Genomic DNA, 25,448 nt, shown 5'->3' with positions numbered 1-25,448 from the left:
TTTATTCTATTACACTGAAAAATTAACAAATGCTACAAAGGTACAGAGAAATTGGAAAAGCAAGTATGACTAGTCACTTCTGTATGACAAATTAGCAGGTGTCTCTCTAAATGCAGTTTTATGCATCCAATCACAAGTTAGTTTTGTCATCCACACAAAGTTAAACACACTTATTACAGATCCACATTAGCCCTAGCTGCTTTGAGGAATTAAGTAGAAGCACTATTATAAAGTGGGAGGCTCGCCTTCTCATCCAAAAAATGCATTCCTTTGATTTACTCTCTAGTACTACTATTTCCTTATCTAGTACATATTATAAAACAAACATCTTACAATCCGAAGCAGACAAAGCAACTGAACTCGCCTCCCACAACCAACCACTCTACAAGTCAATAGAGCACTTCTTTCCCTTCAACTGTTCCAAGGGAACTGCTTAAGTCTCATATTAAGAACTCGGCTGCTGTAATTTTTCAAAAGCTAAACCAACTAATCCTAACTGATACAACTCTTCTGTATTCTGAGTATTCTAAAAACACACTAGCTGCGGTTTAGGACATATCCACCAATTTACAAGAAATTATGAAGGTTGAGAACACAGCAGAAGGAAAACAACCCAACAACAAGCAGCTGAGTCTGGCCAGGTGCAAACTAGCGCTCAGTAGCATTACTTTATTCAGAAACTCTTGTTCCATGAACCAGCAGAAATCTGCAAAGCAGTTCATTTTCTCAGAAGTGATATTTTTAGCTTATCAAGGAGCAGAACCGACTGGCTGAAAAAGGAGATCTGTCTAGCCTCCTAAGAAGAATAGTGGTGTTATTTAATGTGAATAGAATGTTACACAGCATAAAAACCTCTGAATTATTTTAGTCAGTTATGGCCTCTGGCATCCCAAAATGCCGAAAGTATTTTGTTCAATTGTAAGAAGTTACTCATTTTCCATTGTTTGGCCATATATTAATACCTGATGTAATATTTTCTTTCAGTTTGCTGAACTTCTCAGTTATAAATAACTAAAAGTAAAGTTATAGTGATAAACAGGGTAATGCTATTTTAATAACATTCCCTGAGTGCCAGACAATGAGCCTTGCATGCTCATAGTTAAAATATAAGTACTATCAAACAAACATTATTCCCTAGCTCTGTCACTGACTTGCTGTGTGACCCGAGGAAGTCTCTTATCCTTATTACCCCTCGGTTTTTCTACTAGCAAAATGGGAACGGTGAAGATTTTGAAATATATGTACAAAAAGCATTAAGCATAATTACGGATTAGTTAACTTGCTCTCCCCCTTTTATTGTATAGCTCTTACACAACAAATATACTTCTGCATTTTAAATAATGATGTATGAATTATACAATAATTTAAGAATTGTGCATAGTGGCTTCAACAGTTTCATGTCAGAATGTTGAAATAAGAAGTTTAGGCCAAAAAGGTAGCCTCAGTGCAACTCTTATTTATAGCTAAGATAAATATTGTGCAGTTGTAGAAGTAACACCTAGTACACTATAACTGTTCTAAAATGGTTTATTAGCATAGTTGGTATCTGTCACCCATGTGAGCTTTTTTAAATGTAGAGAATAAATTAGCTGAACATAAAATTCAGCATTATTGAATGTTTCTGTTGACAATGTACACATGTGTAAAACCGTTGATAAAAAGTTGGTTTTGAATTGAAAAATTCCATTTGAGTTTTTAAAAATGTTCTCAAGTTCTAAAAAAGTGCATCAGTGGCATTATGCATCAGGTGTGGCACTGATTTCCATAACAAGACTGTTCTATTTTCAAGTTAGAAAATGCGTTTTTGTTTTTTTTAAACCAACTGCTAACCCTTGACTGTCTTTCCATCTTGTACATCATCACTATTAGTAGTGGAGATACTACAGGCCAAATTATGTACTCAGTGACAGCTGTGCAACCCTGTAGTCTTCCAGGTAAGTCAGTGACACCTCAAGAAGATAGGGTTGCACAGGTGTCACTATTTTCTTGAGGTGATTTTCACAGGTGTCACTAACTTAACTGGAAGACCAGAGCGGCACAGCTGTCACTGAATACATAATTTGGCCAGTATTTTCATCCCCAGTAGTCATGATGCATATGACTGAAAGATTCCAGCTTGACTGTCATGTCCGAAGCTGAGTTTGTGGGGCTGACAGTTAGAAAAAACAGGCCACATTCTCTCATATCAATAACTACTTGAAGCCATAACCAGCTGCTCTCCCAAGTCTCAAGCTATCCCAGCCCCAAAGTCAGAGCAGCACTTAAGCTTCCATAGCTTATGCCAGCTGACTATGGGACCATATGCTAACTGAGAATTGGCAGAATACTGAGACATTGCCACATCAAGGGAGAGCTAGCTGGTATAGGAGCTGCCTTTATAGCAGCTAGCTGAGTGCTTCCCCACCCATGCTAGGGGAATTCTCAGCTGGCCAGTTAGAGCCAGACTCCAGCCACTTTACACTGAATTGTACACGTAGTTGGAACAGTGGCAGAGAATGTGACCCCGGTATCATTTTCCTTGCAAACTGAGCACTGAGCAAGTGTGATATGGAAATTAGCAAGACAAAATGGAATCGCACAGTAGATTTGTAAAGTTATTTTAGAGCAGAATTTGTTTTATGGAGGGTAGAACTCCAGTTAGTGAATAAGTGGAGAAAATAAATTAAGCATTTTGTTTTATAATGTCTACATTTTAAGTACATATTTAATCTTCCAGTTTGCAATGTTTAAAACAAAATTAAGCATTTCAATTTATCTTACATTTACTTTTTAAACAGTCTGCCTCTGCCCCTCCTACAACCTGAATTTTCTATGCTCTTACCAGAAATCCTGACAGGGGGCAGTAAAGTCCACTGAAGGGAATGGGAAGATTTCACAGAATACCTGGTACTTTATCATGCTACTTATGCTGAATCCACACACAAGAATTATTTAACTTTTAGACAATGTTATAGCATCATTATCCATCACAATGCTAAGAGTTTTCATTAAGCAACAGTTAAGGGATATTTTCCCGCCATCTCATAATCTCCCCCTTTCCCCCAATAACATTTTAGAAAAGGACTCAAGGTTTGTAATTGGAAAGAGGGAGGGAAACCAGATAAACTTTATTCCATGTATTTTTTAGCCACATGCTATAACTTAAACAAAGCATCCTAAATGTTAGTACTCAAGCTCCATTGTCCTTGGGTCAGACAGTCTGAATAGTATCTTCAGCAAGGAACACTAACTTAGTTCTCCACTCTCAGGGCCAGAAGGACTTAAAACTTCACCCTACGGTGCAGAAAAAATTAAAAGCATCTACCATATTAATGACTATTATAAGCAATTCAGCTACAGCACTGAGACTGGGGAGAGTTGCTCCTACCTTCTTTTGCCAGAAGGACTGTTAATCTAATGTGTGTTTCAGGGTAGGGAAAACTTAAATCATACCGAACACTTCAATTACACCTGGGATCAACAAGTTCCAACTTTCCTCTTATGAAAAAGCTGTCAAGTCTTATTTCACTAATATCACTATAAGACTTATTATGTCTGAAGTGTTTGTCAGTCATATAGCTCACTCATGCTACTGAATCCAACCTCAGAAGAATTATTGCATTTTAACAATGTACAGTAACTCCTCACTTAAAGTTGTCCCGGTTAACGTTGTTTCGTTGCTGATCAAATTAGGGAACATGCTTGTTTAAAGTTGTGCAATGCTCCCTGGAACCTCACCTGCCTCCCCCCCTCCGCCCCCCCCCCCCCCCATTTACATTAATTCTTATGGGGAAATTGGATTAGCTTAACATCGTTTCGCTTAAAGTCGCATTTTTCAGGAACATAGCTACGTTAAATGAGAAGTTACTCTAGTATCATCCTTATCTGACCACCACCTAATAGGGTAACTTCCAGTTGGCCATAAAGACTCTAACAAGATGCATTCTCATTATTACAATTCTGATCCAAGTTAGTCTGTACAAATGTGTTCAGAGGAAGAGCTCTGTCAAAACTGCAACAAGATTACATGGAATTTCCCTTTAAAACAAATCACTAAACCATTTAAAGAATTAGGCATGGGAACTCATGTTAGACACCATATAATAATATCTCACTTATCACTATCGGTACTAAGTGTGATACAAAGATAATTGCAACACACTGAAAATTGTAGACTAAAGAGACTGAAGGATTCTTCAAATTTTTTGATCAAAACCAATAAAAATACTGAAGTACTGTGGCACAAAATTAGTATAAATAGACTTTATTGAAGTCAGTACCTCTGTACTGAAGCTGAAGATTGTGTCTACATAAGCACAAGTTGTAACATTTCACAACTTCTAAAAGGAATGTCAACAATTACAACGATCATGCATACCATGGTCGATAATCACATTTTAGAAGCATTTTCAACCATTTCTAAAGAAATGCTTATAACATTGTTATATATAGAACTACTTTCAATAAACTGCAAAACATTGATCAGCTTTTCCAGTATGGGCTACAGTGTCAACACAAAAGGGAGGCATAAATGTTTAATTTATGAAATCAGAATGGAATATTTACTGTAAAGAAAAAAAATTTAAAAGCTTTCAAATAAAGGCCATTACTGAACCAAAGTGAAGAGCACAACTTGAACTCTGAGTTCATTCATCTTTTAAAGTTGTCCTCTGAATAACTTCAGTTCAAAGCATAAATTCAGTACTGTGAGTATTCCTTGGACTGAAGTTTGGCAATGATGCGATCCAACTGTCTCTTTGCTTCACACTGTGGGAAATTGCTCATGTCATAATATTGAGGGGCAATTTTCACCAACCTGCCAAAAAGAGAAAAAAATTGTCACTAATATACAAGTTTTAACATTATAGAGCCTGTAGCCATTTTGCCTAATTAGCAGCTATGTAAAATAATTAAACATTATCCATCTCTTTAGTACTGTCTAGAAATGTGCAGATCCATCTTATGACTCCTGGTCCAGCATTACAAAGGCAGTTTTGAATTTTCAAAAAGAAAAGTGGCTTTACATACAAAAATATCCAGAGTTTAAATGCTTATTTAAGCAGTACAAAAGTTATGAAACATGTTCACTCTAGTCTCAAGGCTGTGGCCATTTCAAAGATCAAAATTTCCCAGTAATTCTTAAGGAATAAGATACCTAATTTTTATTGAGACAAGGCGGGTGAGGTAATATCTTTTATTGGACCAACTTCTGTTGGTGAGAGAGACAAGCTTTTGAGCCTTTAAATAGAAAAATTAAGTTCTGATTGACCTAAGTGCGAAACACTAATATTCAAATAATCCAAAAAAGCATTAAGAATTGAATCATAATACTGAAGTTGTAAACATTTTATGATATACTGCAACGTTTTTGATTACTTCATAACTAGATAATTCCAAAAAGTATTGTATTCTACAACTTAAGATTCCAAGAACCATGAAGTCATATGTACAACACACAGAGAAACAAGTGACAACCTATATCAAGACGCAAAGTATGTAGCACAGCCTGCCTGCGCAATCATGCATCTATCACCAGAAAGTTAGCTCCTGGAAACTACAGTTCTTGCACCAAGGGAAAAATCCTAGCCGAATGATGACAATTGGAGTTTTGCCATTGACTTGAATGAGGCCAGGATTTCACCCCAAGTCTGTGACATAATGTTAAATCCTTCCTGCTCAGTCCTCAAAACAAATCCCAGGACTCCTCATTACTAACAAATATAAACATCTGAAACAGAAGCCAAAACCCCTTGTTCACATATATAGCCCCCACTAATGTATGGGAGCTATATGTACAGATCAAGGGAGCTCAAGTCACCTGTAAGTGCACAAATCCATCTATTCCATCAAAACATTTGATAGGAAAAAAAGTTTTATAATAGACAGTTGTGGAAAAAAAAGTACTAACTTCAGGTAATTCTGAGAAAACACCATCAGATTAAAAAAAGATTCTTAGAAAAGAGAAAATGTTGAAGTGTTTTTGCTCACCATTCTGGCTTAATATCTGTACATGTGCGGATGTAGTTCTTTGTTGTAAGGACAAATTCATTATAAAGCACCCATTCAGGTTTGTGATCAAGAACTGTGGAAGGATGTAACTGCACCACCTGGTTATCCTTCACTGTTAAGTAATGCCCTGTTCGCTCCAAATGTGCCACCTAAATTAAAAACAAATCAAAAACAAAACAAAAAAAGCTTTTCATTACATGTAAGGAAATAAATCTATTCTACTTTGTGAACTCTGTTTGAAATTGTTTGAAGCTACTCATGTGTTTATTGCTGGCACAACTCTATATCAGACATCTTATTTTAGAAAAAGAAACGAGTATTTTCAAGGTCTGTAAGCCTCACTTTCTAAACCTCACATGGACTTTGCATACTTGCCAGCCAAGAGTAACTATTTATATTGCCTGTCAAGGTTTCTAGTGTTTTTGGCAATTGCTAAGGTATACTTAAATATTCATAAGCAATTCGAGCAAGAAACAAAGTGATACAAAACTGACTAGTAGTTCTTACTTTAGGAAGAGGATCACTAGCACAAAATCATACCAAATATAGTTCTTTAAAATGAAAACTTTGGAAGAAGTTTTTAATAGCAATATCTTACAAAGCCAATATCAGTCCAATAAGGACATTGACTCAAGCACTTTAGTCATTCTACTGCCTCTGGGACTGACAAAGGATATGTTGGGTCTTAAATTCTCATTTGATACCAACTACAATAGCACTTTGGATTATAATAATGGACCTATAATAATATAGTTTCTACTAACACTTTGGATCTGAAAAACGCATAAGCCCAATAAAAGAGCTGGAGATCCAGTGAGACAGGAGGAAGAATGGTCTTGTGCTAATGGCATAAGACTCAGAGCTGAGAGATGCAGGTTTAGCAACACACTTTTGCTGTGACCTTGGTAAAGTCAATTAACCTCTCCATGTCCAAGTTTCCCTGTCTGTGAAGAGATAATGCCTACATCACAGAGCTGTTGCAATACTTAATTTATTAGGATTTGGTAAAGTATTCAGAGATCTTTAAATCAGTAGTTTTATTTACAGAGTTAATCTAAAACTAATTCATCATCCCTTTAGTTAACTTTTTATTGAAGACATTTTATACAATCAACAATTCTGTTTGTTTTGTCACAAATATTAAAAGGGTGATAGAAAAATAATGAAAGGCAATATAGCAGAGTTGAAAGAGTCCACATTATGGAGTTACAGCTAGTTATATCAATGATTTTTTTTAAATCAGTTCATCTTGGGCCATCTTTCCTGAATTGTGAATCTAGTACAGGCAGTAAATTATTTCATTTATCTTCATTCTTTTGTTCTTACCAAACACATTTCTACAGTTGTTTTTCATTTTTGCTACCATAGTGATTAAATATATTTATTAGTTTATGTCACAAGTATTCGAAAGAATTAACTACCTATGCTTACTTATAGCAAATCAGGATATTTCCCCAATGCCACAGTAAGAGAAATTCTTATATATTTTTTAAAGGTTTTTGTGCTTTTGTCTCTTATACCTTTTGTGGCATTATCTACAATGTCTGGGATATTATTTGCAATGATGTGTTTTGAAATATCCCTTTTAAAATAGTCCTTTAAAGAATTAGTAATTTTTACCTAACTTCTCTTGTTCAACACAAAGGAAAATCACAGATATGCCATTACTTTATTTCAGGTTTGGATGACCACCCAATAATGATTCACTCTTAGATAATTCCCACTATTTTAATAAAATGTTTTAATCAATTTTGTTTCCTGGATTGGGAATGGAATATATTGGTTCAAAAATATTCCTGGGAGAACAATTGTTTAACTGTTTCTATCATATGTAGAAAAGGTAAGGGAAGAACAACTCATTTATTTAAATATTTTATTTTGGGGAATAATTTGCTGTAAATTTTCTTATTAATAACATGTACATTTAGTATCCAAATCTCTCTTGACTATTTAAATTTATACAAAAATCTCAACATCTGATTTCCTCGTGCTTAGTATCATAGCTTCCATTTTCCTGTCATTTATCTTATAGCCAGAAACAGTAATACGCTATTATTTTGATGAGTTCTGGATTGATTTTGAAATACACAATAAAACATATGCATATAAAAATTGTTTTTATGATAGGTTACCTATTTTTAATTCCTCAATATTGATTGCCAGTGGTTCCACTGAAGTGACAGTGGAAGTAGAGTGGGAAAAGACGACAACTGGCACATACTACTTTTTAACAAAAGGTTTTGAGTTACAGTCATTAACTATATCTTGAGCAACAAGACAGTCATAGTTCGAATGCACTATATATAAAATATATAATAATGGGATCAGGGCATCAATGCGTTAAGCACTGTAAAGGCATATGCATTTACCAGGACAAAAACCTTTGCAGCAGCAAGGTTTCCCCCCGACCCCCTTCCTTTTTGTAACAATATTCGAAAACCTACTATCTGCAATAAAACCTATCTAGTCGATATTTTCGAATACTCCACTGATGCTAGTAATCTAATTATTTTTGATAAAATGTTTAAATTTATATAGAAGATTCAGTTTGTTTTGCCTTTGCCTCCTCAGGCATCACTGAGATGCAGGTATCCTCCAAGTTTTGGGACAGTGCAATTATACTTGCAATTACTTCCTTTGCTTGTCCTTTTCCAATTCAGTTATTTCCCCATTTTGTTTGTTTCCTTAACATTCTTTCTGGAGGCTTATCCTACTTTTAACACAGATTAGTACTTCCCATAAAGTTATTCTGGCTCCATCCTTAAGATTTCTAAAACCATGCAATTTCAGTTTTTACACTTAAAAAAAAAAATCTTTCTGCTCTAATAAAGAGTTGTTTAAGCATGAAAATTTAGTTCTTTGTGATCTGTTTTTATCAGATTGAATAAAACAGGATTATGACCAGGTAACAATGAAAAGGGAAATAGAAAAACGACAGCACTGCTATTTGATACATAAAATTTCAGGCCAGACAAGATCATTAGATCATTTAGTTTGACTCCTATATATCAAAGGCCATTCATTTTTCTATTTTCCCCTTTCATTTTTATGTATTCTAATCTGAGTACTATAAGCTAATGCAAAGCATACATAATATGCAGTCTCATCTCTTAGGGCTTCTTGTGTCTCAGCTATCTGTTAGACCTAGGTGTGGAATGAAGGAGTACTTATGTATATGTCTGTCTAATCAGGCCCTTACTAAGGACCATCTCTTAAGGCACACTTGCAAAGAAGTACATGAAGTACTATTTTTGAAGTATTTCACAAGCCAATACTTCACATTTGCAGTATCATCTTTCACTTATGTTCAGAACTCTGATATCTAGTTATTTTAATATTTATGTAATATTTTCACATAGCATTCCAAAACTAAATTTGAAAGTAGAAATTAAACGATGCAAGTGCAAAAGAAGTGCTGAAGTTTCTATATAGCTATTTGTACCCCGAAGCCCAGGGAATTTAAATACTTTAGAGCCTGAAATTTCTCTGAGGAAACAAAGCTTAGACTGAGAAAGGTCTGTGCACTGCAGGTGTTTTAACAATTATGCATCACAGTTATAAAACCATATTTCCCCCAGCACTCAAATTTGACTAATATAGAATTTAAGATTTTTCCCTCTTAAAAATGAGAAAAAATTAACGAAGTATGTTTACATAAAAAGTCAGAAAATTCTCAAGACTAACACTAAATCTGTCAGTGTATTTTTCATTTATTTCTTAGTTAAAACTTGACACTTCTCTAGTAACTTATATCAGTGCACTTCCAAGCAGTATCAATAATCAGGCCTCAATACCTTTGTGAGGTATGTTATTTTACAGATAGGAAATTTAATACAGCATGCTTGTGGCAGACCTTTTGGCTATTGGTTTTGGTTTAAACCACTTAGACTAAATAGGTTTGTTTTCTAAATTTCTGTCTCAATATATTACTGTTTATGAGAAATGTTTACTATAATTAAAATAGACAACCCAGGGTTGAGATAACATTAGTATGAAAACCATGATTTTCATTTTTGGTTTGTATGTAATTTTAATGGTACTTTAAAGTAATATTTTATATTTTAATATAAAATTAAAACAAAAGATTATAATACTACTGTTAAACTGTTAAAGAGTTACCCACTAAAAGGTGAATTCAGACAAACATAAAACATCAAAATCACATGAGCTTTTCTCTCATCAAAATACACAAAATCCAGGGACACGTTAGTAACTTTTTAAAAGAAAGAACCTGGCACAAAATAAGTCCATGTAAACTACACTTTCACTAAAAGGCAGACTGGTTCACTGAGTAGCCATTTAGCAGTCCTCTCATAAGAATACAGCTCTCCCCCATTTTCTGATCAGCTAAAATTTTCTTTTAGAAACTAAACAATGAATATGGCTTGATTTCCTTGCAAGTAACAACTATACATACTATACAAATTTTATGTCTGGTGGTATTCTGGAGTAATTTTTTCCTCACTATGCAACAGAGCGCACAATTATAGAAACGTAGACAACTAAAAACCAGAAAGGGGCCAGCGCTATAACTCTCCCAAGAGAACTGTTGTGGGATGTATCACCATTCTACATAGGGGGAAAAAGTTTGAGAACAAGGTTGACAGTCTTGCAGTATTTTTCTATCTCCTTCCCTGGGACTCTGATAGATTTATTAGAATACATGTCTGTGCTCCACCCATGGTTTATCATTGACAGAAGTGTTGAGGCTGAAATGATCAATCACTAGCTCATCTTAAATACTTAGCTATCAGTATTTATAAATCAGTTGCTGACAATTGTTGGAGCAGATTAGATAATTAGAATAACCTCAATGTTTAGCACAATATCTTGTCCAACAATGAAGATCTAAATAGATAACTGGTCGTGACAAGCATAACAATTCCTACATATTTTAAAATAATGAGTCAATACTTTAATCAAAATGCTCAGAGCATTTGCTTTTAGAAGCAGTAGACCATTATCCAAATGGAAGCTTATTGCCACTGTAAAACTTAATTTTTATTTAAATTTGTTAAAGCAAGCAGCTACCCGATCTTCCCCCTTTCATATCGGAAATCCAATATGGCAGTTGTAATGCAGTTTCCTTCTCATGCTTCAAATATCAGAAACAATTCTAGAAATACATTTTCTGTAGTTCTGTCAGATTAGACGCTATTTTGCATTTTAAAATCATTTTATTTGAAAGACCATTTTATTAGGCCTGTGTTTTGCTTTGTTTCTTTTACAATATTTACCAGGGATTAATTGTCAGCTATTCAACAAGGTAACTAGTAAAGACTAAAGAAATAACATTTTGAAAAAATTAGATTAGTTTAACTGCAATTTCTCTTCCAAGTGTGTGGTTTTCTTCAGATGACTATCATTTGTCAGGTTGATTGCACACTCCTACTCAATAAATCTTCTACTAAATAGGTTTGAATAAATTATGGTTAAACATTTTTATAAGTAATATTCATATAAGTTGCATAAACTGGTGATAGTTAATTAAGATAAAGTTAAAATCTACATAGCAAAAACTGAGAAGTCTATACATTTCATATACAGATACACACATACCTGCATAAAATACCCAGTAACCAAAGCCTTTCTTATATTGATATAATAGTCTCTGCTTGTAAAGTCTGTACTTCTACGAGGCAAATTAAATCTATCCATGATTCGTGACAGCTGTTGGCGTACATTGTCTGCAGACATCAGGGACCTGTAGTTAATGAAGTTGTCATAACACCACTGAACCGACTCATGATCTGCAATATTAAAAAAAAAAAAATCATGAATCATCCAAAACTGAATGTTTTATCCCATTAAAACAAATAAATAAAACAGTGACCAACTGAATGGTCAATCAGATGAACCAGAAACAAAATCCATATTTTGTAAGTGCTAACAGTTCTTAGGCTCTTCAATGGATTTTATACATTAGATAACTTGGCTAAATTGTCTTCTACTCAGGAAATGTGTGGCCAGGACCAAAGAATATACCTAGAATTTTTTGTGTGCGGTAATACACACACACATTTAAACACTATTGTCTTGCTGAAATGCTATGCCAATGAATTTCTTTCTTCCTAAGATGAGAGGCACTATGCAACACAAGTGCAAATAACCTTGGCCCACACTGCTAGGAAAAATGAACAGGCTGCAAGGAGCATGTGGAAATCTTTACTAACTGTATATGGGTAATGAACACATGAGAGACTAGTACAACTATATTGCATTGATACATCAACTAAATCAAATGAATAAAAATAATAAAACCTCCTTAAATATTAAGCCCTTTTATGGAGCTTTTTCATCTTTAAAGAGCAGTAGAAGCATGCTTTAGCTACCTTAGAGGAGTGGTAGGTTAAGTGTTTTCTGCCTTTTGAAGGGAAAATGAAAGCAGACATAAGTGGCTGGTCACAGCCTATCACAGTAACATCTCCAGAATTCCATACTTCTAGTGCTCTAGATTATCCAGACTAGTTGCCTACCATGGGTACGCTCACACTTTACTCCTTTTACTGTTCGGAAATGGTGGTTCTATCGAGACATTGTAACATTAGCTCATTTCAGCGAGTTTAAAGAAGGGTGATAACATTAAACACAGCATCAGTTCCCTTCAATAACAAAAATCAGAAACATTTAGACAATACCGGAACTACCTAAGAAATGTGTTTCATTCTTATGTAGCTCTGCAAGGCCAGTTTATCTTCAAATGATGCACTTGAAATCACCTTTGTGGCTTTAAATAATGCTGCTTTTGTCAGATTAGTAATCATAGATATGCAGAGCTGGAAAGGAGCTCAAAAGGACATCTAGCCCAGCCCCCTGCCTGAGGCAGGACCATGTATATCTAAGACTATCCCTGACAGGTGTTTGTCTAATCTGTTCTTAAAAGCCTCCAATGACGGAAATTCCACAGCCTCCCTTGGAAGCCTGTTCCAGTACTGAAACTATCCTTAAATTAGAAAGTTTTCCTAACACCTAACTGACATCTCTCTTGCTGCAGATTACTTCTTATCCTACCTCCAGTGGCCAGGGACGTCCTCGTTATAAACAGCACTTAACATATTTGAAGATCTGTCAGGTCCCTACCTGTCTTCTTTTCTCAAGACTAAACATGCCCAGGTTGTTGGTTTTCTTAAACCTTCCCTCATAGGTCATATTCTCTCAACATATCATTTTTGTTGTTCTCATCTGGAGACTCTCCAATTTGTCCACATCTTTTTTGATGTGCGGTGACCACACAGCTTAGGCCTCACCAGTGCCAAGTAGAGCAGAACTACCTCTTGTCTTAATGTATTATTACTACATATTTGTTAAAATAGGTCTTCCATGTTCATGAATACTTTATATATGCTGTGTGAAATTAGATTGTAGGATCACTTCATTCTTAAAGGCCACTGTCCTGAACATTTAGAGAAGTGATCCTTCACTTAAGTATAAACAAACAGGTGAAATGTACAAAGTTGTGCAAGATTTAAGGTACTTGTTTTCTGAGTAAGTTTTCGGTATTTTCAGACTAGCAAAAAAAGATAAATTTCTTATTGAGGAAGCTGTCAAGTTATTTTGTCGAAGCCAAGATGTTATAACTATTAAAAATAGATTATACTTTCCTCTCATAAGACACCTTACAAACAAAGGATTAATGTAGAGGCTTTTTGGTAGAATGAACAGTACAAACTAGCCCTAGAGTAATTTAAAGTTATTAAACCAAACACTGGAGAGAAAATCTCAACTGCATGCCATTTAATCTTTATCCCCTTCACTGAACTTAACAGGAGTTTTATAGTGTCCTGTACAAAAGAATATCCAGTTGCAGTTTCCAGCCTCCCACCTCAAAATAAGGTACCATAGGAACACAGTGAAATTAAGCAATAATTGGTTCCCCAGGTATTTCCACATGCAGAGAGTGACATTTTACTCAAACTGAACACATCACCACAGCCCCTTGTTGTAAATGTACTGTCTAGTCAGTTTTCCTTTAATCATTACTGAACGTATGTTTCACCAGAGTACTTGTACTTTTAAAGGGACAGTGGTTTAGGAGGAAAAACTGTATCTATAACAGAACACGACTCTCCTTTGGGGGCAAAAACAGGTGTACCAACACTAAGGTATTTGCCACAACCGCCGGATCCCAAACAAGATTGACCTAGTATCCAACACCACCAATAAATATTATTTTGATGCTAAGTGAGGACTCAAAGCTGCTATCACTTTCGGCAGAGTATTCTAAATCGAATTTTCATAAGCAGCATTGTTTTCACCCTCCAAGTCAAGCACTTCCTTCACTTGCAGGCTTCCAAAATATGTTCAGATTAAGTGTCCATAAAAGGTACATGGAGAATCCTGGAGCCTCAAGTCTTCAATATAAAGAGCAGACAGCATAAACGTGGCACCAGTGCAAGGCTCTCCAAAACTAATAGTGAATTTTCACAGAAGCCTCTTAACTACTGCTCAAAGTGAAGATATGAAGACATCTGTAGGCTCTTGATCAAAAAAGATGGACACGCTCTCTTGCTACTGGAGCGTCACATGTGGTTATAGTAAAAAAGCAACCAAGTAATAATAGCATTTTTATTCTACATACAAGTTTAACTTTAAAAACCTAGTTTTTACTTCTGTTAGTGCTGCAATAAGGTTATGGAAGAGTAAACTGGATTCAATTTTGCATCATACACCAAAGCTGCCAGCCAAGTCTTGAGTTCAACATTTTTTTCTTTTCTTTTTTTTCCTTTTACTGATTATGTAAAAATACAGCTGGATTGTTAAACACCAGGTTAAGCTTTCTTGGCAATTGGTGTAATCTTTTCAGTTATAAACAAAGCAAATTAGACATGGAAATCATTGATGGAAAATACTGGAACCCAGGATCCCACTTTTATAGTTATTTTTCAAGAAGACAGATAGGTGAAGATAAACAGTTCTCTCTGTCATTTTGATCTTGCTCAAACTGCCAAAATATTTTTGAACAAAATGAGTGATGGTTTTGGAGGAGAGGACACAGTGTTTGTATATACACATACAAACCATATATGTACAAGTGATATCCATGTGATAAATTACAGAGCCATGTGATAAACTTACCATTCACTATAGACATGTCACCTATGCTCTTCCAACAATTAATCTCCTTGAGACTTATTCCAACATTCCAGCCCCCTAACCAGCCTTTTCCCCCAAATCAACCTGGTCCCAGAAATGCTCCTCTCCTCCCGCAAAATCTGAAATATCCCCTCCTCAAAACTCCCCGGAGACATTACCCTCTGCCCAAGACAAGCAAAATTCAGGTTTTCTACGCCTAATATTTCATATGCCAGGAAAGGGTAGATTCCTTGCTGTCCAAGGCTACCCAGCACTCACCTCAAGACCTGGGCCAGACCAAGATACCCAACTTTAAAACAAAATTTTTTTTTTGAGGGAGACAGATGTGCTATTTCCTGTCTCTCTTACAGTGATTTTACATGTAAAGGTTTTATTCTCTCTCCCTCTCAGCTCAACAGGTGGACTTATGATAACGATGGCATCTAATTTTACAGGTAAAGAAACATCAGAAACAACCCCAACATTTTATAAAACTCTAAAATAGTCTTAAAATAGCTTCTTAGACTATCTGCATCTGGCACCTGAAAAACTTAGTGCCTAAGCCAATTCAGAAAGGCACAGAGGAAACCCAGGGAGCAGATCTAGCAGAAGCAGGAGGGGAACAGGTAGTCAGAACATACAACTGGGCAGCAGACATGAGTTCAGGTCTTAATAAGTCAGTCTTCCAGATAAATGACATTACTTCCTGGGTCAAAGGTAAGAGATAGTATTGTTAAAAATATGCCAATTTTTCCTCGCGTGATATTTATTTAAAAAATTATTTAAAAATACTGTGTTATATAACAAACTGGTACATTGAAATAGGATCGCTTAATTCACACTTGACACCAGGCATAGAGGATGGTAATATTAAGAGTTAATGCATATTATATAAGTGCTTATGTTTACACTTACTTTGTTTGAAAGCATGATAGACATTCAGCAAGGTCAAATGATCTCCATCTATGTGGGCAAACCTCATCTTGGCTTCATCTGCTGCTTTCTTGGCTTCCGTGGGGCGAACAAAACACTGTGGGACTAAACAAGGTTGGTATGGGCCCAACACAAACGCCCATATCGATGAGTCACGCATTCACAGATAGAGGAACAAGGCCTAGCTAGGTCAGTTCACAGAGCATAGGGCAGGGCAGGATGGCCTCCAACTGCATCTTGGACTGTTTACTACCTTGATTTGGTACATCAACACCTAACCACATCTGTAAGACAAGAGGGTTTCAAAGCTACAGAGTACCTGATTATTTTGACTAGAACTATATGTAGGCATCAAAATCTCTATTCTGAAGGCCATCAAGATTGCCTAAATATACTAGAAGGCTCAACAGATCTTAGTTCAAGACCCAGTGCTGATAGCTGTACCACACACCAGTATCGAAGTGACAATAAATGTCTAAGAGGAAGTTTTTTTCGGAGAGGCTCTGTATGGACAGAAGTGCAGAAGCGAGTTTTCAAACTACATTGCACTAGTGCAGCTGGTGAAACTTTACTACTAGTCTGCTGCTAGGTAATTTCAACCTTATATGTATTCTGTCATCTCCAGTAGGTATTGCTATCAGCACTGGTGCACAGAAACTTATGTGAATGAGAAAGTATCAAGAAGTCCAAGTCATGATGTTAGCGGTAGTGGTGGAAGGTTAAACCGCCCTTTGGCACTATTTGAAATAAAACTCCCACTCTGAAGTTGATGAATTCTGCCTATCCTCGGTTTCTCTTTACACATGATTTTATCCCTAAAGCATGCTTTGACTTTTAATTCAAAACCAGAAATTAAGTGCCAAAAATCTAACAGACGAATGAACAATTTAAGTGCACAAATATTTACTGCAGCATCACTTAGTTCTATGGTCTGTCAACATTTTATAAGCAGCCACCCCATTTTGATAGGTTTGCAACACTAAACTTAATTCATGAGGTTGAAAGTTGTTATACAAGGTCTTCACCTCATTTAAAAAAAAACCACAGAGTTTGGTTATTCTTTAAGTAGACAGCATCATAAGGTTTTGTATGTGTCTAAGCTAATTTAATGCTATGAAACATGCTGAAAGGAGAGCCCTGAAGGCCTATGTTCTTTATTTTTCCAGTCACTTGGGACGTTTTGCACTTTTTCACAACTAAAGCCCACAAACCTAATTAGAAACACTATTCTAGATATCATTTGTCTGTAACACAGACAAGGACCTTTTGATTCGTATCTCTCATAAAAGCTAGTAAATGCTACATTTAAAGACCAGCTATACTGTACAAGTTGAATACTGCATGAAATTCCAATAAAAGGTGGACATTGTAACAGCAATGTTAGTGGAAGAACCTTACTCTTCAATTCACATGGTAACAAATCTGAAAGACCAATGGATCAAATACAATGTAAATGAAGATGTTTCTTCCACAAACCCACATCTTTAAAGTCCCATATTTGAAAATAAAGGAAATTAAAAAAAAATTAAAAAGGTAAGTCTAACTTGAGCTAATAAAAACAAATTCTTAATTATGCTGTCACTCCATTGACTCACTGTTTTTCCTAGATGTGACAGAGTTTTCCAGAAGCCTGCAATTTAGCAAGTGCTACAAAGTATTCAAAACAGTGAGTTAAGGATGAATAATATGCAATGCCCTCGGTTTACCTAGTTTAAATAAGCCTTCACACTCCTCAAAACAGCCTTTTGTAAAAGGAACTTATTGTATGAAGGTTTAACTAATTTATTTGCTATTGTGTTCAATAATTTTGCTATCCCTTCCTCCTTTTTGGTATTTAGTTCTTCCATTTAATCCAAACAGCTAATCTCTGAATTGATTCTGGACAGCTCCTACAGGTGCTTTCTGCAACATGTTGTCACCAGCCCAGCTGTTTGCCTTGTAGAACTTTTTGAGATTTTTGGTTTTAACAAACAGTAGTTTAACTACATCCAAGAAAGAGACCACCCTAAGCGGCCAGCTTTCTATATATTATTATTTATCCCAATAGATGGTGGTGATATTATTAAACGTAGGCTTGGAGGGGAGAAAGATATATAGAAGAAAAAAAAAGGCGTCTTGTCTAGACAAACAGATAGTGCACAAAAAGCTGGGGTGTCAATCTACAGCACACTACATGCCACATGCTAACTCTCTGTGTGGACCCCACTATCTCCCACTAGAAGTTTCCTAGGGTGCCTTCAGCTTTGAAATAGCAGCAGGTCAATGTCACCTAAGAAACTTATATTGTATGGTAGCAGGGACCACACAGACAGTTAAGTGTGTAACATGCTAGTGTCCTGTAGAGTTAGACCCCAGATTGCTGTGTACCATTCATCTAGATAACCCCTAACATACTCAGTATAAAACAAAAGGCCAGATATTAAATTCAGAAGTTTATTTGCCTTACACTCTCTCTTTAATATAACTTTTGGGGTGGGTAGGAAGGGGAAAGGAAAAAGTGACAGAAAAGGCAGGCACCAACCTACCACCACCTCCGCAAATAAGGCTACAATTTAGTTAAAAATGATTAGATTCTGCCCTGCCCATCTGCTCTGAGTCTGAACAGTCAAAAAACTCTGCAAACATTTTAGCTTGTTCTTACAAAACTTTCACATCATTAATATGCTGCAAGACTAAACTAAAGCAAGATTTTACACTTAGCCAAAACATTTTTCTAATCATCTACATTAAGCTTGAACCATTTCAAGAACGATCAGAAGTAAAATTGTATTGTAAACAAGTCTGCAAATGGTAAGAACCAATATTAATATCCTCATCACCACAATGGACTAAAACTTGCTGTCATCTTGTTAAGACTGAGCATAAAGTCAATCATTCTATATAATTGGGGATTTAAACACGGAACCCACTTGACTTCTTGTTTTTTTCCCTCAGAAGACATTACTTGACAAGCAGCTCTGCTACGACATACTAACATTCATGTTTTGCAGCAGCAAAATATAGCTGCGCAGACATATTCATTAAATGTGTTATAGAATGAAATTTCCTTTTCCATTTTTGCAATAATATGTCACTACCCTTTTTGACTTTCCCTTTTACTTTGAAAACTTGGGAAATTTATGTAGTATTTCATTTATCTGAGTTTAAGGTTAGTAATTAATTAGATTGGGGATGTTAAAAAGAAAGTGGCTGAACTGATACTCCTAGTCCTCAACAGAAATGGACAACAATCCTCATAGACATTTCTGTTCCAATGGCCTGGAATTCTTCCGTATTAAGCAAAGCAATAGACATTTCTGTTCCAATGGCCTAGAATTCTTCTATATTTAAAAAAAAAAAAATTAAGATATTTTAGCTACAATCTAGGAAGTCAAATTCTTGTTTCACCATTTCATGCATAGTGCATGCTTTAGTAAGTGTTAATTTCATTTCTAAATTTTAACCCACTACAAATAATTCTATACAATAAGCTTCGAAAGGCACAATTCTAGCTTTATTAAAAGGTATGTTTGTAATAATTTATATGTACGGATGTTGGAAAACTAAAATGTTTTCTCAAACTGGAGAGCTGGGCTTTGTTTGGCATCTCTTTCCCTCCCCCTGCTATTACCTGACAACATGGCAGTAATAGATAGGATCTCATTAGAACAGTTGTAGTCACAACTTGCAATAACCATTTTAGCCAGCTGTGGATCCAGTGGAAATTCAGCCATCATGGATCCCAATTCAGTCAGGTCTCCATCATCATTTAAAGCAGCTAGATAATTCAAAAGCTCTAGGGCTCTCATCAAAGTTTCAGGAGCTGAAAGAAAAACACTCTATTAGTTAAGCTGCCTTTAGTAAGCAACAATGTGACAAAGTACAAACTATTATACACAATATCATTTTTTTTCTGTAGTGGACCAAATTCAGAACACAAGCGGTCACCAAATGCAATTATAGAGATCTAGCAACCAATGAAGCACAGAATATTCAAAGTTTGATACCGGCGATTTCTACACAAGAGTCAAAGCCTTTATTTAAGTGAGCTAATTTACCCTATTAAAGATGGCTACAAGTTTATCATGACATCTGGGTTTCAACTGTAATGAACTTCAAAAATTTTACTACTAGAAAGCCTAAGCTTAATTCTTACTATTCTCTCTTTAACTTGGCGCATTTGAAAATGTGTTTTTTTTAAATGAAAGTGTTTCTGGGTCTACAGAGAGAGAAAGTGCACACCAACAGGTCCATACATATGAGACACGGCAAGAAGCTCTGTATTTGCTGTAACTTGCAAAAAGGCTGTGTCAGAGGGCATGGTTTAACTATTGCTTTACTAATTAATAGGGTGACCAGATGTCCTGATTTTATAGGGACAGTCCCGATTTTGGGAGCTTTTTCTTATTAGACACCTATTACTCCCCCACCCCCATCCTGATTTTTTACACTTGCTATCTGTTCACCCTAGTAATTAAGAATGTATTAAATTTATCTTGCTCAAAATTAAATATTACATCTCCACCCTGTTTCTTGATAGTTTTGTCATTCTTTCGCAAAAATTATGTTAGTAAAAGTTTGGCAATTTTTATTGCAAAGGATACTTAATCTGCAGGCTAAGTTTTGTTTTTAAAAAGCACTTTTCAGAATCCAGTCACAAGTGGTATGAAAAGTGTCAAATATTTAGTGACATGGACATATTTTATTATACCAAGTGCACTGACGTGTCTTCCCCTTCCTTTAGTTTCGTACAAAGTCAGTCCAAAGTCACTTTTTGAATACCACACTATTTTAGGCCAGACTTTAATAAAAAAAAAAAGAAGAGAACTTTAGATGCCTGCAGTCTCAACAAACATCCTCTGGTCCTACAAAAATGCTATCCTTGTCCTCTATTCTCTATGAATGTATAGAGATAAAGTATAGAGTAATACTATTTACCATTATGCACATCTCCTGCATGGGAACAAGGATTCTGACTTATTTGTATGACTGTATTCCAGTGCTTAAGAAGGACTTAAACATACTGCCATATATCATTTTAAAAATCAGTGCCCAGCCTGATATTTAAGTAGCAACATGAACTGGCTTATTTTAAATTTTTAAAGGTTTACAAAAATTAAATTCACAATTGAGCTGGAACTTTCATTTTATGCTTCAATATGCCAAAGTGTGCATTAAACTTTAAAAGTACTGGCCAATTTTATTTACATGAGATTGTTAATTGATGTGCAATCAGATTGTGTAATCAAGGTGTTAAGTAAAAAAACCTCATTAACTAAACTAATAGGTTTTCTAACACAGATGATTTGATTTTGCCTTATCCTCTCCAAACAGGGGGCATGTTGTGGAATTCCTTGCTTAAATAAAAAAGAAAGCACTCATGCAAGCAATGACAGAAAGATGAGTTGTGTTTTGTTATTGGGGCTTTTGGGGGGGGGGAGGGGGGGGAGAGAGAGGAGGTAACAAAAGGGTGTGAGCACTAAAAATCAGGATAACCGGAGAAAGCTGATTATGGGTAATCACAAAATAGTTAAAATACAACTAGCAGATAGAATGGTAGCTCATTTTATTAGTCCCTACTTACACAATATCCACTGAAATTAAAATATTCTAGAGTAACAAAGTAAACTACTTACAAAAATACATCTACAAGATATAATTCTAAACAAACCTGATATCAAAGTCATACCTGGTGGGTCCATAAAATCAAAGTGCACCAAGTCATCTATACCAAGTTTTTTCAGCTGTAACACCACAGATCCCAAATTGGATCTCAGAATTTCAGGGTAGGTGTTGTCCTGGTCCAAAAAACAAAAAACAACAAGTTTGTTTTCCACTTTGCTTTTAATTCTCCCGCCTTTCCATCAAACTTAAACACCCTGGCAATATCTGGTAAAGGTGAGACAAAGTGGGCGAGGTAATATCTTTTCTTTGAGCACTTTCTTTTTAAATTCTGTGGATTATGGAGTTGTTGTACTTTGTTCCACTTTTTGTTTTTGTGAGGGGTGGAGTTATCAGGGTTTTATTTGGGGGGGGGTGAGGGAGTGGAGAGGGGGTGTTTTGCCAGTTGTTGCAAGTTTCTTACACGGTAAAGCAATTTTTGAGATTCTACATTCAAGTAATCTTACCTGCATTTCAGTTTTGTATGCCTTCTCCGTATAGAGCCTGAAGCACTTGCCTGGCCTAGTACGACCAGCACGGCCAGCTCTCTGCTGAGCAGATGCTTTGCTGATCGCTGTCACCAATAGAGATTCAACTCTAATACGAGGATTGTATACCTATGTAATAGTGGAGTCCAAAGCAGGGAAAAGAAAAGTGAGTAACACACACACACGTAGGTAGAAATGCTATGCAGGAAATAAAAAGATATTAGCCTAAATTTTCAAGCACTGCTTCTAACTGAAAGATTATGTGCATTCATTAATGTCAGAGAAACTTTCTGGCTACAGAAAACAACTGGATTGGTAATGGAAAGCTTCAAATACATTTGCCCGTTTAAACTAAGAAATGTTTACTTTTCAACTCATTTGTTAACATCTTGTCCAGCTAGGCTCCCTGTCCACTTTTAATGTGTGTATGTTTAGATTGTAAGATTCTCATGGCAGGACTAATGTCTCCCATTTGTTCTATATAATGCTAAACACACTGCTGGTGCTCAAATAATTCCATGCAAAAACAGATAGCCTCAATGTAATTATAAGATTGGATAATCAAGTACCGAGGGGTCAGGAAATCAAAAACTTGTAAAACTGTGCTGATGATATAAAGCAAGACTATATTTTAAAACATAAGTAATCTGTCATGTAGTACAAAATACAAACTGGAAATTAAAGAACTTTCCTTACACTAGATACAATACAGGTAGTCTGCAGACTTGCTCGAATTTTTGTTTAAAATCTATGTTAGGATGATACGCACAAAAATTAGTTCAGTAGTTATAAAGTTACGGACATCTAAAGAGAAGGCCCCATGATCTAAGCTGCTCTAAGGTGCGAATTGATCTAAATAAAATATAAATATTCTTCAACTCAATAGCATTAAACATTCACAAATATAATATTAAACTACTGAACATGTTTTCTTCAAAGCTACAGTATATACTCGCTCATAAGCCGAATATTTTTGGTAAAAAAATGACGCATCAAAGAGCGGGGGTCGGCTTATAAACGGGTCTACACCAAAATTTGAGATTTTAAACTCTAATGCAGGGGTCGGCAATCTATGGCATGTGTGCCAAAGGCGGCATGCGAGCTGATTTACTGTGGCACCCTGCTGCCAGCCTGGTGTCCCCGCCGCTGGCCCCGCGCAGCCCGCTGCCGGCCTGGATGGATGGAACCGCGGGTCGACAGTGGGCTGAGTGGGGCCGGCAGCTGAGACTCCGGCTGGCAGGGGCCGGCGGACGGAACCCCAGACCGGCAGCGGGCAGAGTGGCTCAGCCTGCTGCCAGTCTGGGGTTCCATCTGCCAGCCCCGGTAAATGTAAAATGTGTTACTGGCACGCGAAACCTTAAATTATCACGAATAAATGAAGACTTGGCACACCATTTCTGAAAGGTTGCCAACACCTGCTCTATGGAATCATTGAATTGAATATCTAATATACTGTCGTTTTGTTTACTTGGAGCGTCTACAGGCATGGAGCCCCCCAGCTCCCTGTGGCCACAGTTCGCCATTCCAAGCAATGGGAGCTGCCGGAAAGGGCGCCACTTCCCGCAGCTCCCATTGGCTGGGAACGGCGAACCGCAGCCACAGGGAGCTGCGGGGCTCCATGCCTGCAGACGCTCCAAGTAAACAAAATGTCCCGACCTGCCAGCGGCTTACCCTGACGGGTAGGGAGACAAAGTTTTCCAACCCCTGAAATATAGGGTCGGCTTATGAAAGGATCATACAGTTTTTGCTATTTTACCTAACAATTTTTGGGGGGGTCGGCTTATAAATGAACGGACTAATGAACGAGTATATACGGTAGTTTGTTTTGTAGATCAAGACTAAAAAATAATCAAGACAAAAATGTAAAAATTACTACAACCTACATATAGGGTTATATTATAAACTAGTCTCTGCTCTACAGTTTATTTCACAATGATTTTTAAGGCTCTCAAGAGACTATATTTTGAAGTAGAAGTAGAAGTAAACTAGGGAGACAGTGTGGCTTACTCACTAGAGCACTGGACTAGTACTCAGGAGGCTTGGGTTCTATTCCTGGCTCAGCCACTGTCCTGCTGCGTGACCTCACGTAAAGCACTTTACCTCCTTATTTCCCATCTGTAAGTTGGATCTTTGTAAAGCTTTGAGAGCTAATGATGAAGAGCTAGGTATTTTTATTAGTAGTAAAATTTTACCTTTTACCTTTTCACTTGAATACTGAATTTGCTGACCTTTAGTGATGTATTTCTCTACTTTAATGTTGCATCAAAACAAGGGTATTTTTGCATGGAATTATTATTTTTTAAATTTGAAAAAATGCCAATGGATCTTCAATTTTATGATCTAGTTCTGTATGGGCTGATGCCTCCTGCACACCGTGAGACATAGCCAAAGCAACCCTCTCTCAAAGAACTGAGAAGACAAACTCTGGGCCAGATTGAAAGGCACCCTCATGATTTAGATTGATTTAAAAAAAACCTGAAGCACTTCACAACATTCCAATGTTTTCGACTGCTTTAACTTTTGATTAATAAGCCACAAGCACAGTCCTACTGTATATAAGTGAAAATATTTGAACATGCAACTTAAAACGTGACCTATTCTTTCAAACACAGCTTTTGCTTAAATCTCAGATGGAAAAACAGGCAGAAATGAGACAACATTGCTCTACAGCCAAAATGCTTCTGAAATAAATGTCATCAAACTTTACTAATTCTGGGTCACTGAGAACGAAAATGATGATTAAAATTGTTGATTGGCTCTAGTTTTCAAGATATGCTATTGGGTCAGTATATACGACCCTTGACTTGGGAATGGCGGAGGATAAGTGAGTTATAAAGGGAAGGGATCTCAATTTAAACCAGAAATGACTAAAATACATCTTTGACTGGATCTAGGAATAAATCTATGACTGGGTTTGGACAGTACTTGCTTTTTAGGCAAAACAATGAATGATGCAATCTGAAGCCGGTATTGCGTCATACATGATCTGAATTGCATCATGTTATTCCTAGAAGTCATGGATGATGCAATCATAACGAAGCTTACATCACTCTGCTGAACAAATTGCCCTATATCAGCTCTAGAAATCATACAGTGTCGCGCTCTCTTATTTGTCAGTGTTTGATTTTGCAAAGGGACACATTTCTGTTTAGCCAAAGTGAGCAGAGATGCCTCGTACTTGTGTGAACAGTGCAGATAACTTCTGCTATGTTTGTGGTGAAGTGACTTTTGCATCACACAAGCGCAGTATAACCACTATGGTTAAGAAAGCCTATCACCTTTATTTTGGCTGTAAAATTGGAGATCAGGACAAGAGGTGGGCTCCAC

General features: G+C 36.3%; 1 protein-coding gene across 4 annotated transcripts in view; it reads right to left on the bottom strand.

Moving 5' to 3' along the window:
- Positions 1-4,227: 4,227 nt before the first annotated feature.
- Positions 4,228-25,448, bottom strand: part of DHX15 (DEAH-box helicase 15) — a 72,793-nt gene continuing 51,572 nt past the window's right edge. For 3 of the 4 annotated variants that reach the window (XM_005303449.4, XM_065598159.1, XM_042855415.2), the window contains exons 8-14: positions 22,101-22,250; positions 21,662-21,770; positions 19,604-19,795; positions 15,976-16,098; positions 11,548-11,738; positions 5,968-6,137; positions 4,228-4,795 (exon numbers count right to left, since the gene is read on the bottom strand). In XM_005303449.4, coding sequence (XP_005303506.2) covers positions 4,678-4,795; positions 5,968-6,137; positions 11,548-11,738; positions 15,976-16,098; positions 19,604-19,795; positions 21,662-21,770; positions 22,101-22,250 — 1,053 coding nt within the window. In that variant the 3' untranslated portion in view covers positions 4,228-4,677. Of the gene's footprint in view, positions 4,796-5,967; positions 6,138-11,547; positions 11,739-12,320; positions 12,514-15,975; positions 16,099-19,603; positions 19,796-21,661; positions 21,771-22,100; positions 22,251-25,448 lie in introns of all 4 variants that reach the window. The other variant, XR_010601910.1, reaches the window with a different exon arrangement.

The sequence above is a fragment of the Chrysemys picta genome, chromosome 5 (assembly GCF_011386835.1).
Source record: "Chrysemys picta bellii isolate R12L10 chromosome 5, ASM1138683v2, whole genome shotgun sequence".
NCBI classification, from domain to species: Eukaryota; Metazoa; Chordata; order Testudines; family Emydidae; genus Chrysemys; species Chrysemys picta.
The sequence above is the reverse complement of the archived record's forward strand: the minus strand, read 5'-3'. Positions and strand labels throughout refer to the sequence as shown.